This window comes from Carica papaya, chromosome 3 (assembly GCF_054855325.1).
Source record: "Carica papaya isolate Zhongbai chromosome 3, ASM5485532v1, whole genome shotgun sequence".
Classification (NCBI taxonomy): domain Eukaryota; kingdom Viridiplantae; phylum Streptophyta; class Magnoliopsida; order Brassicales; family Caricaceae; genus Carica; species Carica papaya.
In genome coordinates, this window is record NC_142311.1 from 9,292,442 (window position 1) to 9,308,088 (window position 15,647).

The window sequence follows — 15,647 nt, forward strand, 5'->3', positions numbered from 1 at the left end:
CACGTGAATAAAGTATACCTTACAAGTTGACATAAGCAAAAATTTATCAATTAGATTAGCCATAATCATGCTCGATTAATGTAGAAATAAAACAAGTCTATGTCCTGCCAACGTAATTTGGGCTTGTCTTTTCGGCAAAGTCATTTGGTTCTGGTACAAATAATTTTGCAGCTTCCCAACCTCCAACATTTACTGCTCTGAGGCTTAGCTCAGCCGTGAAGTTTGGTTGATGAGGACACCGTACACTCACGTGTAGAGCTTTCACCATTTTTGCCCTGCTTAAATAATAATGGCTCAGCTAACTGACCCCTTCGACAAGAAAGTTAAATTACGAAAAAATAGTATGAGATTATCGGCGCAAATTATGTATCAATTATCTTAACTAGAAACTAGGTGTTCATTACTAGCTCAAATTTTTCCAAACTATAAATTCTACTAATTGAAATTTAACATAATTTCTTTTGTTAAAAAAAGCGACTTGTAGATTGTTTCTATTTGTACTTTTTAGAAGATCATCGTTGATATAAACTGAACTACTAATTGAATATTATATAATGGATACAATATATGATCTTAAATTCATGAATATGTAACATAATTTCTTAAGATATCACAAATATAACATATTTAATTAATACTATTATTATAAATATTAAAGTAATGCAGAGCTGATCGATAGTGTCGTGGTAAGAGAGGACGTTTGGTGATGTTCTTAAACCCGCATATAAAGAAAAGGATTTGTCGCAAGAATGTTTCCCAGAAATAAACACTCTGGGTTAATAAGATAGAAGAGAGAGCTTTGAGAGATTAGAGAGATTATTATACTTTTACTGAATATGCATGTAATCAGTAGAGTCAAACAGTATGATGTTCATTTTACTCACAATGGAAGTAGTTAAACTCAAAACTTAAATTTACAAATAAAAAAGAAATGCCATCATCGTCACATTTCTCTGGTTAGACAAGGCATCCAAAGAGTTTCACGGTTACATCATTATAAAACATGCAGCAGGGGTTGACAAAAAAAAAAAAGAAAAAACGAACCAAGTATACAGCCAAAGGGCAGTTATTCGAGAGGCCATGGATGGATGATGACTAACCCACTGGCAAATCAGAGGTACAAAAGTCCCAACAGCTACTAACAATCAAGGGAACATTTTCTTACTAGGAAACAACAATGAAGTCAGATATTGTAATAAAATATGACAAGAAAAAGAAGGAAACTTGTCTTGAGATACAACTACCATAAAATATTTTACATATTGATTAAAGCATTAGAAAATTTCTCGGGAAGGGTATTAAAATGTTAGAAAATCCAGCAGCTAATCACTTCCTCTTCAAACCAGGCACACGGATCTTCTATAGTTGATGAATCACAAAATGCCCTGTCAAAGGAAAAGCAGTTAAAAAGTGTGCTCAGTGTACATCCAATTGGTCATGCTTCAGCTATTGAACATATAAGGGAAAAACCGTAAGGAAAGAAAATTAAACTTAAGACTGGGGATGCACCAACCAAGCTGATTGGAGCAACTTATGTATGAAGTCTGACCACTGATTTTTAGCATTCTAGAGCATATGTCTGCACCTGCAATCAGGAAGAACCATTAACTGACCACACCTTTCCACAAAGAAAACCAGATAACTGATTCGCAAAGCAAAGAATACACTGTAAGCTTATTCTTTATTCTACCTCGGCCAAGTTTTCCTCAGGAAAGGAGTTCAGTCCTGTGAAATTGGATCCTGACGCACCATCATATTGAAGGATTCTAAGTTTCCCTTCCTGTATTTTGCAGCAAAGCAATTTTGTAAATTAAGAATGAATAGAAAAAATTTAACATCTTCCAAGTGCATGAGGCACAGACCTTGGTTCCATAGACAAGACCTCCTCCAGCAAAAGGATGAAAACAAGCAACATTGACCTCATCCTCTGCACTGGGCAGTACTCTTACAAGTTCCATGTCTGAAACTCTGTAAACCTGATGACAGAACCACAAGACCTTGAATGCCAATAATAACATATTATATAAAATGGTGGAAAGTTTACTAAGAATTCTAGTTGGAAATGTTCAACAAAAATTGTCTGATCAATTAACAAATGTAGTCATCATAATTTCAATCTTCATATTCTTAATCAAACAATTGGAAGAAATAGCAAATGAACTTTCTTGCAGTCTATTACACCTACATCATCACCCTTGGGAATTAGGATTCAGGTTATTGATGGTTGCATGTAATAATCCCTGTTATCCTTCACACGGTCATTCATAAGCTCATTGACCTCTAGAAGCTCCAGTATGGAAAGATGCAAAAGCACACATGTTACTTCTATTTTTGAGTATGCCTACTTTCTGAAACTGCAGATAAATATTTACATTTTAACTACAAAAGAACAGCAAAAATTGGCACCCAACCATAGTAGCTAAACTACAGATATCTTAATGATCTCATTTTCTTCCACCCGTGATTTTAATTGTCAGTTGTCTGGAGTTACCGGAAAAGGAATCAAGCAAGTACAGCATGTACCATGACAGTTAAACAAGAAAAAATAATAATTAAAGTTATTATACCTCTAGAACTGTATAAATTGGTGATGTCATTTCACGATCAATGACAATGCTTTTAAGAAGAGAACCATGACGCCGTCCATAGGCAAGTAATATGTGCTCAGAAGTAGGTGAGAACTGCATGAACATAAATACATAAGTTCAACCAGCATGGAGCCTTTCATTATTCAAGATTCTCAACATATAGATGTAGATTATTATATGCATTTTACATAAATGAAATTCGGTAACTCACTTAATATCAAACATTCAGGTTTCAAATTATTGGAAGATAATCAACATACTAAAATGGAAGTTATTGATAGCAAAACAGTAAGAAGTTTATGGAGCAACAGCATGGTGGGCTGGTGTGTTTTCCCTTCCACCGGTGCCTCTGGGGGAATCATCATCATATGGGATGAAAGCAGAATGAAATGTGTTAATAGGACCATCGGATCCTGCACATTATCGTGTACATTCAGAGATAACAGAAATGAATGGAGTGGCTATCCACAGGCGTATACAATCATGGGGAAGGGAGGGAGCGTGCTCTCTTGTGAAGAGATCTTGAGGAGAGCAAATCCAGATGGAAGGGGCCTTGGGTGATAGGTGGTGACTTCAACATGGTCCTGAACAGTATGGAACGCACTGGTGATCATTTCAACAGGAAATGTGCTGAGGAATTTAATGAGATCATGGAGAAGCTTGGGCAGATAGACCTTCCTTTGGTTGGGGTTAGATGGACCTGGACCAACCAACGTTTTTGCCCCGCGAGTTTCAGAATTGACAGGCTTTTGATTTCTGTTGATGTACACTATAATTTTTCTAACCTTTGTCAAAAAAGATTAAACAGGTTAACCTCCAATCACTTTCCCATATGTCTGGAGACGTACAGCATTCTTTGGGGCCCTTGCCCCTTCCGGTTTGATGTGAAGTGGCTGAAAGTTAATGAATTTAAAGAGACAGTTAAGGTGTGGTGGGGTAGTGTCAGCCCAACAGGTATGTCCAGTTTTATTATTGTGAATAAATTCAAGCATTTGAAAAAAGAAATCAAGCAATGGTGCAGAGATGAGGGTATGAAGACTGAGATGAAAATAAGTGTCATGATGAAGGAAGTGAGCAGATTGGACAAAATGGAGGAGGAGGGTGCATTGTAGGCAGAGGAGTGGTTACAAAGGGAGACACTCAAAAGAAAAAATTGGTGTTTTCCTAGAAATGGAAGAGGCTAGCTGGAGACAGAAATCAAGGGAGAAATGGGTCAAGGAAGGGGATAGAAATATAAGATACTTCCATTGCCTTGCAAGTCAGCATAGAAGGAACAATTTTATTGGCTTGCTTAGATTCGGGGAAGACGTGATTGAAGGTAACCAGAACTTGAGGGATAAAGTGAGCGAGTTCTTTGTCGATGTATTCATAGATAGCAGACATGATTTGGAAAAATTATTTACTGAGGAAGAAGTTCTTAAAGGGCTGAAAGATTGTAACAGAGATAAGGCGCCTGGGCTGGACGGTTTCCCTATGAGTTTCTTGCAGGACTTCTGGCCAGTGATAAAGACAGACGTGATGAAACTCTTTGAAGATTTCCATAGGCTGGTAAATTTGTAAAGTCTATTAACTCCACGTTCATTGTCCTTGTCCCTAAAGTGAGTAGAGCATCTACAATAAAGGATTTCAGACCTATTAGCTTGGTTGGCAGTGTATAAGTTGATTGCTAAAGTTTTGGCCAAAAGAATGTTTAGGGTTCTGGGCAGCATCATTGGGGGACCCCAACATGCCTTTGTTGGGGGCACACAAATTTTGGATGCAGCACTTATCGCCAACGAATTAGTTGATAAAATGCTAAACAAGAAAAGAAATGGTGTGTTGTGTAAGCTTGACATGGAGAAAGCCTATGATAATGATAGTTGGTCTTTTGTAGATTACATGCTGATGGGGCTCGATTTTGGAGTTAAATGGAGGAAATGGATCAACACTTGTGTTACTTCTGTTTCTTATACTGTGATTGTCAATGGAGGTCCATCAAAATTTTTTAAGCCATCACAAGGGTTGAGACAAGGTGATCCCCTGTCACTATTCTTGTTCACTGTGGTTATGGAAACTCTTAACAAAATGATCCTGAAGGCCAGAGAACAGAATCTATTCCAGGGCTTGAAGGTGGGGAAACATCACTTGAGGGAAGAAATTACTCACTTATTTTTTGCTGATGATGTTCTATTATTTAGTGAACTAGACTTGATAGCCTTATTGAACATTAGATGCATCTTAATGGGGTTTCAAGCGGTTTCCGGTTTGAAGATTAATTTGTCTAAATCTGAATATGTGGGATTAGGTGAAGCGGAGGACAGAGCTTATCTGGCTGAGGCGATAGGCTGTAAGAAGTCTAAAATGCCAATAAGATATCTTGGTTTACCTTTGGGGGCAAATTATAAAGACCAAGGTACTTGGGACCCGATTTTCAGCAGATTTGAAAAGAGATTGGCTGGCTGGAAGAGGAATTTACTGTCTAAAGATGGTCGGCTTGCACTTGTCAAAAGTACACTCAGCAATTTTCCTGTGTACTACCTTTCTTTATTGTCTATCGCTTACAATGTGGCTAAGAAGTTGGAGTCCTTACAAAGCAATTTTTTATGAGGAGAGAAGGAGGATGGCAGAAATTTCACCTCGTTGCTTAGAATGAGCTGAAAAAACCTTTACAAAATGGCGGCTTAGGGATTAAATCATTGGTGGAAATGCATATTGCTTTACAAGGGAAATGGATGTGGCACTTTATCAACGAGGAAAAAGCTTTGTGGAAGAAAATCATTACTTCGAAATATGGTATTGAGAATTTTGGTTGGTTAAATACTGGAGTAGTGAGAAATCACAAGAAGGGTCTTTAGAAAAGCATCCTAGATGGTAAAGGTGAATTCCTTAAACAAATTAGATGGAAAGTGGGTTGTGGGGACAAGATCAGATTCTGGGAAGATGATTGGCTAGAAGGAGGGCCCCTTAGGGACAGATTTCCTGCTATTTATGCTTTATCTGAAAATAAAGCTGTTAGGGTGTGTGCTTGCTTTAATAACAGCCAGACGGATGATGGTTCTTGGCAGGTGGTGGTTAACCGCTGTCTTAATGACTGGGAAATTCCTGACTACAAAATGCTGCTGGGGTTAGCGTCGGAAATCAGGCCGAATTATATCGAGGAGAGACCTGTTTGGAAAATTACAAGGAATGGTGTTTTTTCTGTCAAATCTTGGTACAGGTACCTAATGCAAGGGAAGAATAATCTGCATCATATTGGGTCAGTACACTGTCATTTCCTCACAAACTGATCTGGAAAATTAAAGTGCCTCCTAGGATTTCTTTCTTTGCATGGGAAGCTAGCAGATAATGTATTTTGACAATTGATAAGCTTAGAAGGAGGGGCTTAATTTTGGTTAATGCGTGTTACCTTTGTAAAAAAGCTGAAAAAGACTGCAGGCATCTCCTTTTACACTGCCCTGTAGTTCGTCATCTGTGGTGTTTGGTTTACAAAAGGCTGGGTATTAGCTGGGTTTGTTCGGGGTCTATTAAAGAAGCGATTTGCGCTTGGAAGCATCTCAGCAACCATTGTACCGTTGCTGATTTGATCCCCATTTCAATTATATGGACTGTTTGGAAAGTTAGGAACAGTAGGGCCTTTGAGGGTCTTGATGACACTAATGATTTTGATGTACTGAAGAATAGATGGCTTAGTACCCTTAATTTTTTGCTTACGGGTCATCCTCCGGTTTATTTTGAGACTTATAGGAAGATTACTAGAATGGAGGACTAAACTGTAAATAATTGAACATGTTTTCATTTGCACCCCTGGTGCTCATACTAATACTACTACTCTACTTTTCATTTAAAAAAAAAAAAGCAAATACACAAATGTACAACACCAACATCTAGATGATCAAGCATAATCTTCAGAGGAACAAAGAGAAAAAGAGGGAAGACATTAATGACAATAAGAAATAACTGAACATGAATTTAACATCAGTGAGAACCACCAAAGGCACAAATTTAGTCACCTCGGTGCAGCTTGTTGAAAAAGAGAATTTCAAAGAGGACAAAATACAAGTACCATGTTTCAGATTTCTTAGAAATGGAGTGGAACGTGCTTCATTCTCTGTATTGACTATAATGCATTACTCACATGTCATTTCCAAGTTATTTGTGTTGCACACAACTATAGCACCTAAATTTCAAACTAGTAGCAATATATTGGTGAACCTTCAAAAGGAAAAAAATGGACCAACAAGCAGTACAGTTGACACTGTTCTGTAACGATTCAATATCGCATGACACAGATGAATTTTGTACCAGATGTCATTTCCAAGTTATTTGTGTTGCACACAACTATAGCACCTAAATTTCAAACTAGTAGCAATATATTGGTGAACCTTCAAAAGGAAAAAAATGGACCAACAAGCAGTACAGTTGACACTGTTCTGTAACGATTCAATATCGCATGACACAGATGAATTTTGTACCAGATACCAATTAATATTGGCCAATGCTGGATGTACAGACCAATAAAGGACCAATTGATATAGCAACTATAATTTTTTTAAAAAATTATAAGTTTTTACTTAAAGCTAAAACTAGAAGGTTATTTTGCCGTAAAAAGCTTTATTCAAATGTTTAATTTTGATATATTTATAGCTATTTTTAGTATAATATTATTGTATTTTGCACTTTAAATATGAGTTTGACTTATTTAATATATTTCTAAACTAAATATTTAGATTTACGTGATTTATTTAGAAATATGTCCATTTTATTTAATACAAATTATCAAGTTAAATAGTTTATTATTTTTCACTAGAAATTAATTATTGTTACCGTTATTATAAGTATCATTATGTAGGTGTATATAAAATTACATACAAGATATAAAATAGTAATATATCCGAGACATTCGCTGAAATTTACAGTTCAGTATGTACCACTCTGGTCTCAAAACTGCAATATTGACCAGAAAGGTATGTACTACTTTGCTGACAAGGCCGTCATCCAAGATAAACCAGCCCTCTAAACAACCTATAATGAGAATGAGCGCCAGAGAAAGGATTCCCAAATTGACATAATACCTTTTTCTTTTTGTGGATTCTTTTTCTTGGAATATCAGGATAGTAAATATTTCAACAGAAAAGTCCATCCAGGATATATAGTTGTACAATTATCATTGAATCCCACATACCTGAATTGAAGTCAAACAATGAGCAGCTCTTATCGCCCGTGATACAAGCACTGAACCAAAACTGCGCCAATAGAATAAATGCATAAACAAGAATATAAGATGCCATCCAAAGTATAGAGAAGAGCTGCATGAACAATAAGAATTGTAAAGGAATCTTACGTTGCCTCTTCGAGGGAATAAATGCGAAGCTCATACATGACTTGATGGGCTGAGATTGGATGTCGAGTTGGGGACGTTGCAGCCCCAAGATCTTGATTGGCTAATGTTTGCAATCCAGGATCAGCTTCCATATGAGGAAGCATGCAAGCAACACATGCAGCTAAAAATCTTCCACATGGAGAAAAATGTGCACCCATTTCACTGCAAACACATTATCAAACCAATGATATAACATTTACAAGAAGCTAACTCTAATAGGTTGCGAAAGAAAAGACCAAGAATGACTTGGCTAACTTTAATGCATCTAAGATACAAGTGATTCCACTAATAACTTCTGAACACAGGTTTTAAAATGAGAACGTCAAACACCTAAGACATTGTAAACACGCTTATGCAAAGGATTGTTCTAGGATGCCATTCAATCAAACTATTAAACCAAACAACAAAACAAGAAGAAAATCAAAACCATTACCTGCAAAGGACAGCATGAGGTATCGTCAAGCGACATCTTTCAGAACTGAGCAGAACACAAGGGTTGTTAATATCATGTGACCACACTCTGAGCTTCACAGTGCAAGGCAACTCCGCAGCAGCCAGAGATGTAGACAATTCAGACTGTATTCTGTTCATGATTGGTTGATGATCAGTTGCATCGTTTAGTGTATTGGTGAGAACAGGACCTTCCCCCACTCCAGAAACAGAGAAGCGAGATCGTGAAGCACTATTCCGTGAGCCAGATCTTCCAGGAACACCAGATAAACTGATGCCACCAGGGATCGCTAAAGAAGCTACAGCGGCCTCGAGATTGCTAGTAGATAGATGAGATGTTGAGGAAGAAACCATGTGGGGAGCTGAGCATTCATGACTACCACCAATAACAGGAAGCATTGAAGGGACAGCAGCCTGCCTTTGACCAATCAACCATCCTTGTAGAAAAGGCAACTCCCAAGAAGTTAGGTCCCTAAAGGGCAAAAACTGCTGAAGTCGTCCCAATTCAGTGAAACTCGATCTAGTGGAAGCATGTGCGGGTATTCCATTCAGATCACCACCAGTAGGATTTATGTTGGTAGAGCTTCCCATTTGACTCACCCCTACAGGCTGCATTTCATCAGCATCCATGGCATCTACTGTGGCATCAGAAACACGATTTCCAATCCCAGCAGCAAAAGCATTATTTGTGGTATCTTCTGACCTAGAATCTGAACCAGAATGAATCGCAGGAAAAGTGTCCATGGGTGATGCTGTATCGTTTTGCTGTTCTGCTGCACTTAAATCTGTTTGGGACTGCATTGAGGCAGAAGAACCCACTCGCAGGCCACTTGAACTGGTATGGCCATGAGCATACTGCAAATCCATTCTTGTATCATCTATTGAAAATGGAGGCATGAATAACAAAGGTATGGACATGAAGGGAAGCTCAGAAGCCATACGAGCAGAATCACTAGGTTGTACATTTGCAACAAAAACAGCTGGCGGAGGATATCGCAAGTAACCCGGAGATGTTGCCCATGTCATTGCAGAATCTGAAGAGTCAAGATCATTGACCTGCATATTGTCAGTCAATAATGTAATCTAGATGACATTACAAGTGGATAATCATTCAAATTCCCATAGGATAATTCACCTCAGCAGTCAAGAGAAATGGAGCAGCATGCGGATGAAAATGTACAGCTCTAAGAGAGCGCCTTGTCTTCAAAACAATGGTTGGTGAAGAACCTTCTCCTCTCTTGTTGTAGTGCCATATGTACAACTGAAACACAATATGATACATTATAAAATACAGCTAAATGAGTGCAGTTGGGGTTTAGGCAGTATAGGGTAGACCACCAGCTACATAAGCAATGGAAATGCAAAGGAGAGATTTAACACCTTGTGACCTGATGCAACTGCAAGGAGTTCCCCCTCAGCATGGAAGGCAATGGAGGCAATAGGACGATCTATAAAAGAAAAGTTTAGAAGTCAGATTCACCAATTGAGGGCCACAACTTAAGCTTTAAGTTTAAAAATAAAAATTATAAAAATGAAACAGATGTTTATACTGAAAATGTTTAAGTATAATCAAATTTTTTTAAAAGAAGGGAATTACAAAAATCACGGGATCCAATACACTCTGCTGTTTTTGAATCCCACAAGCGAACTTCATGATCCAAGCTCCCACTTGCAAGTATTTCTGGATGCAATGGGTGGAATCTAACCTGTAAACACTCAATTAATAATTTTTCTGGAAAAGCTAACTAAAATATCTTTTTAGAATGACAACAACTCATATAATGTTAAATAGTGAATTCACTTTTGGCTGAAACCTCTTCATGGAGACAGTAAAAAAACTGAGAAAGTAAACAAACTAAGACTACCACTATCGGCATCCCTACCTAACCTAAATTTTGGTCCCTGGGGGTTAAAATGAAAATGATACTGTTAAAACATGGGGTTTATCTCCAATATTTATTACTGTTTATTTTGGAGAAAAAATATAATTTTATTTCTCACCCTTTAAATTGTTACACCTAAATATTTTATAGAATACATATTCTATTAATAGAAAAATTCTTATTCTACTAAAATCTTAATTACATAAAATTATTATTCTAATAAAATTTAATTACATAATACTAACTAATAACTAAAATACTTAAATAATAAATTATACTACTCAACACGCCCCCTTAAGTTAGTGTAGGGATATCTCTCATGCTCAACTTGCAGATCAGGTTCTGAGTCATCCTACAATTTACCAGTGCCAATCTTTTTCCTTATTTGAAAATTTTGATTTTACTAAATTTATTGTACCTATAGTTGATGAAGAATTAAATTGAAACAGAATATGCTTCAGGGCTTAAATCTCCTCATTCGAAAAAGCTTTAACTGTTTGTGTGTCGAGTGTTTCTCTTTTTTCAACTAAATTTTCTTGAGTTTTCGTAGGTCCACCATTCTTTCTCTCGCTACCTCTAGTTGGCTTTCCATACAACTTCCGGCAAATCTCTCTTGTGTGTTTTGGCTTGCCACAATAGTCACACCTCCGTAGATTCTTAGATTGTTCAGACTGAGCAATTAATCGAGTTTTCTCAACTGGTGCTATGTAAAGCATGACATTCCTTCTACTTTTTTTCTTATTGGACATAAGCATAAATTTGTTCAAATGAAGGAAAATGATCTTTATCAAGCACCTAAATCCGAATTTAATCATATTCAGTGTTCAAACCAGCTAAAAAGTCATAAATTTGCTATTTTTTATCAATTTCTGAAATTTTACTGTATCTGCAGGACAATCTACTTGAAAATCTTGATAATAATCTAATTTATATCATAATCCACTCAGTTCAGAAAAATATTAAGAAATATTCATTTTCCCTTTCTTAGTGCCATGAATTTTATTGCGGAGTTCATAAACTTGGGTATCATTACCCACTTGTAAATATGTAAGGGATGTCCTTTTCTATATTTTTGCTACAATATCGAGTAATAAATATGTTCGTGCAATATATGGTTACATAGAATTAATTAGCCAAGACATTACTAAAAAAATTTCAGAGTTCCATCTGTTATATTCCAAATCACCTACTTTTGGTTTCTTCATATTACCTATAATGTACCGCTACAATCCTCTAACCTTGATAAACAATAAACAAGATCTTGATCAAGCAAGATAATTAGTTCTATCAAGTTTTACGGAACTGATTTGCAATGAGGGTTATCTTAATAAGAAACCATAATTTTTTTTGCTTCTGTCATTTTAGAGTACTAAAATAAGAAAAAAAATACTCAAATCTGTAATTTGTACCAAAATAGCCAAAAAAGACAAAAAATACTGAAATCAGATCTGTCTGCCTTGGCTCAAAAAACGGCTTGACTCGAAAAAAATGGCTCGGCTTGGTGCAGGCGGCTCGGCTAAAATCAGCTCGGCTCAATGGCTCAAATTGGCTCAATGCAACTGGCTAGAAAAACTTCCCGTGCACAGCTCTGCGTGCAACAAAGGGAAAAACTTGTGCCCGATAGAAGGCTGGTAAGTTGCGACCAGAGGCTTTGTACAATCGGAGTGAGGCAGATCGCGCGTCTCTGCGCACAAAGGAAGAAGAAACCAAAGGTTGTCGCGCGGCTCTGTGTGCGGCTGAAGAAGAAGGAAACCGCGTTGCCCTGCGCGGCTCTGCGCGTGGTTGAAGAGGGAACTGGGTCGCGCATTTCTGCACACGGCTGAAGAAGAAGGAAACCTCAGTGCCTTGCGCGGCTCTGCGTGCGGCTGAAGAAGGGAACTAGGTTGCGTGTCTCTGCGCGCGGCTAAAGAAGAAGAAACTCCGCACGCGGTGGAAGGAGCTGGGTCGCGCGGCTCTACATGTGGTGGAGGAAGAAACCAACTCGCCCTTTGTGCAGCTATGCGCGCGGTGGAGGAAGGATCCGGCTGCCTTCTCCCTTCCTCTGATCTTTCCTCTCTTCCCCCTCTTCCCCCTGATCTGGCTCTCTTTCTCCTCTACTTCCTTTTGTTGTTTTAGGGTTTCTTTAAAACCCTAAAAATAAAATCTCAAAATACCCTAACTCTGTTCTGATACCATGTTAATTTTGAAGAAAAAATATAATTTTATTTCTCACCTTTTAGGTTGTTACACCTGCGTATTTATAGAACACCTATTCTACTAATAGGAAAATTCTTATTCTACTAGAATTCTAATTACATAAGATTACTATTCTAATAAAATTCTAATTATATAATAGCAACTAATAATTAAAATACTTAAATAATAAATTATCCTACTCAACAATTACCAACTAAAAGAATCCATGTTGTCTATGAGATATTCCAAAAAAAATTTCATTCCTCATATTCGACACTCAATATCTTGACGTGAAAGGAGAAGCCAACTAACTTACCACCCAGGGTGTCCTCCGATGACCACTCAAAACTTTTAAGCAGTTTCCAGTTTGGCAATCGATTATCTTAACAGTATGATCACCACTACAGGAGACAACAGATTGAAATTAGAAGGAACAAAGATATAAAGAAGGAACATCAGTAAACATTAATGACAACTCACTGTGTAGAAGCAATACTTCTTCCATCAGGACTAAAAGCTGCTGCGATGGTTGACCTAGGAGGAGGAACCAGGGGACAATATTTTGCAGATAAATGCCGTAAAGACCCCGCCTCAACCCTGCAAAAGAGGAAAAGAATAAAATGCTGGACATTTTGTGCGACATAAATTTTGCCCTGACATCCAGACTGGATCACCTTTCAACAAGGGAGAAGAACAGGTGAAAGAACGAACAACTGATAATAAAATGCATAAGTACCATGAAATAAGACCGCTTTTTGCATCTCTCACTGGTTCACTGTTGGGCCTAGATGAGGAACTTGGATCCCGTTTTGAAGCTTCTCCCCACTTTCTTTTTGGCATATATTTTGTTTTCGGAGAAATCTCCCTCTGTGCCAACAATCGAAAAACATTTCTGCCACTGGAACATAACAACGATTCAGCAGGAGTACCATTGAATCAAGAATATCATCAAACCTAAAACAACAACACGGACCATGTCTGCTCATCCAAAAAAAATCCAAGCATCCACAGAATGTACACAAAGCCAAAGAGAATTTTACGAATCTGGTAATGTAAGTTTTAGAGTTAACATCGAGGAAATTCTAACAAGATCAGACACATCGATACCTCTGTCGAAAGGCTAGTGAACATTGAATTTGAAGTGTACAACAATATCACAAGTTCAAAAACACATTCACTCTCAGGTGAAGTAAAGATGTACAAGTAACACAGGGTGATGGTTCTTATAAGCATGGAAAACCTAAAACCTAGGTTCCAATAACATCCATGCAATTCAAGCAAATACTTTGATAAATATCTAGAGCACAACCATTTTCATGACAAAAAGCTGTGGCGAAAATTCACATTGACCAACGACCAAAATAGATCAACACCATAAAGTTATCAATCATCAGATACTCGTAGTTCTCTGGATTAGCAAGAGGGAAAACTATCTTAATTTATTCGCAATTTCAAATCTAAGAAAGGGATGAAATGATTCCACATCTCGCGACACAAAGGTATAGCAGCAATAAAAGATTGGAGATAACGCAATTTAAATCTTCCCAATCTTATTAGGTTTTAATAGAGAATTGATTGATGAGGATTAACAGGCAATGACCTGCGAAGGTTATAATCATAAGGTGCAGATCGGAGCGAGGATTGATCGTGCGGCCAGGAGTGTCCTGTCATCTCCAGAATCGAAATTCATAACAATGGCGACATCACCATAAGGCAAATAGAGAATTCAAGCAGAGGGCATCAGCAGAAACCCTAATTCAGTGATTTGGAAATACAGAGGCGTCTCTCTCGATCTCAATCTCAAACTCGATCTCGATCGCGATGTTCCTCGATCTCGATCTCGACGGGAAGAGAAGAAGAATGAATAGAGCGTCTCTGTCTGTCTCTCTCTCTCTCTCTCTCTCTCTCTCTCTCTCTCTCTCTCTCTCTCTCTCTCTCTCTCTCTCTCTCTCTCTCTCTCTCCGTGAAAAATACCTGTATGTGTTTTGGGTTGGGTAGGATAGGAGCTTGGTAATGGCGAGGAAACCTAAAAGGAGAGGGCGTTAATTTATGAGTGAGTAACCAAATTAACTTATGGGGTTGCGTTGGAGAGGTCCAAGTTTTAAAGCTGAGTAAGGAGAATGTTAGTAGTAGTTATTGGTTATTACCAGAAGAACCCTTTTTCGGACAAAACAAAACAAAACAAAAGAATACACAGATGCCTTTGGATTATGAAGAAAGAAAGGTATCATTTTAATATGTAAATAGATTATTATGAGATAATTCTTCAATATTTTTCCTCTGTAAATTATATATATATATGTATATATATCTCAAGGTATTAAATAAAATTGAAATCAACTAAGAAATTTTGCAAATTTTATTTTAATTTGCATTTAACTTGATTAAAAATAATAAATCCTATGAGAATTTTATGAAAATTGAGTTCATAAAAGTTTTATCAAATCCACTTAAAGTATGACACATTAAATAATTCAAAGAAACAAGCTGAACCACATCTAAAATCAATTGAAGAATTTTGTAAATTTTGTTTTAATTTATACTTAATTATATGAAAATTTTATAATAATTAATTTCATAAAAATTTAATGAAATGATAGAAACAAAATTTAGAATATAATTTAATAAATATTTTATACATTATTATTATTTTTACTAACTTAAACCGTTTATATTTTACTCATTAACATCTCGAACATATTAAACCATAATTAGGACAATCAAAACAACTCTCATCCGAGCTCCCGACATTTCATTCATTTGACCGTATATTAAAGCCACTTTTGATTTGGTAAAATTTTATTCAGTAATGACTCCAAATTCTTTAATTAACATGTAAAAATCATTTCCTTCACAAGTTCGTTCACCTACTCCGCCAAATACGGATACACCCCCATGAGCCTTGGCAATGATATTATGAAACCATCTTTACTTTTTGCTCGGCCTAGTCAATACAGCCAACATCTCATCTATTTCACTTTTATCAATTAGAACACCGACAATGACCACAACGAATATGAAAAATGCATGAACAACATAAGGAGAGAATTTTCATAGTAGAAAGTGAGGAGTTCGCCTCATCAAACTCTCCAAGAATAGTATGACAACCTCTCTCGGCGTCTCCACCTCAATTACATTCAAATGGCCGGGAATGTGTCCCTTTATTCCGAGCTCTGAAAAAAAAAAGTAGTC

General features: G+C 37.0%; 1 protein-coding gene across 1 annotated transcript; it reads right to left on the minus strand.

Moving 5' to 3' along the window:
• Nucleotides 1-850: 850 nt before the first annotated feature.
• Nucleotides 851-14,529, minus strand: LOC110811523 (Transducin family protein / WD-40 repeat family protein). Its single transcript, XM_088215581.1, has 15 exons — nucleotides 14,056-14,529; nucleotides 13,192-13,353; nucleotides 12,936-13,052; nucleotides 12,772-12,856; nucleotides 9,995-10,103; nucleotides 9,778-9,845; nucleotides 9,533-9,658; nucleotides 8,381-9,453; nucleotides 7,909-8,109; nucleotides 7,750-7,810; nucleotides 2,568-2,681; nucleotides 1,863-1,976; nucleotides 1,691-1,780; nucleotides 1,514-1,585; nucleotides 851-1,385 (listed from the first exon to the last, which is right to left on the minus strand). Exons 1-14 carry the CDS (start codon nucleotides 14,124-14,126, stop codon nucleotides 1,559-1,561), a joined length of 2,418 nt encoding a protein of 805 aa, XP_088071707.1. The 5' UTR covers nucleotides 14,127-14,529; the 3' UTR covers nucleotides 851-1,385; nucleotides 1,514-1,558.
• Nucleotides 14,530-15,647: the final 1,118 nt, after the last annotated feature.

What these genes read in the sequence shown, in the direction of transcription:
- LOC110811523 (XM_088215581.1), bottom strand. Translation starts at nt 14,126, where the DNA reads ATGACAGGACACTCCTGGCCGCACGATCAATCCTCGCTCCGATCTGCA. An exon ending in AGAAGTATTGCTTCTACACA is followed by an intron (nt 12,857 to 12,935) that starts GTGAGTTGTCAT and finishes TGTCTCCTGTAG; the next exon opens with TGGTGATCATACTGTTAAGA. An exon ending in TATTGGATCCCGTGATTTTT is followed by an intron (nt 9,846 to 9,994) that starts GTAATTCCCTTC and finishes TTTCTTTTATAG; the next exon opens with ATCGTCCTATTGCCTCCATT.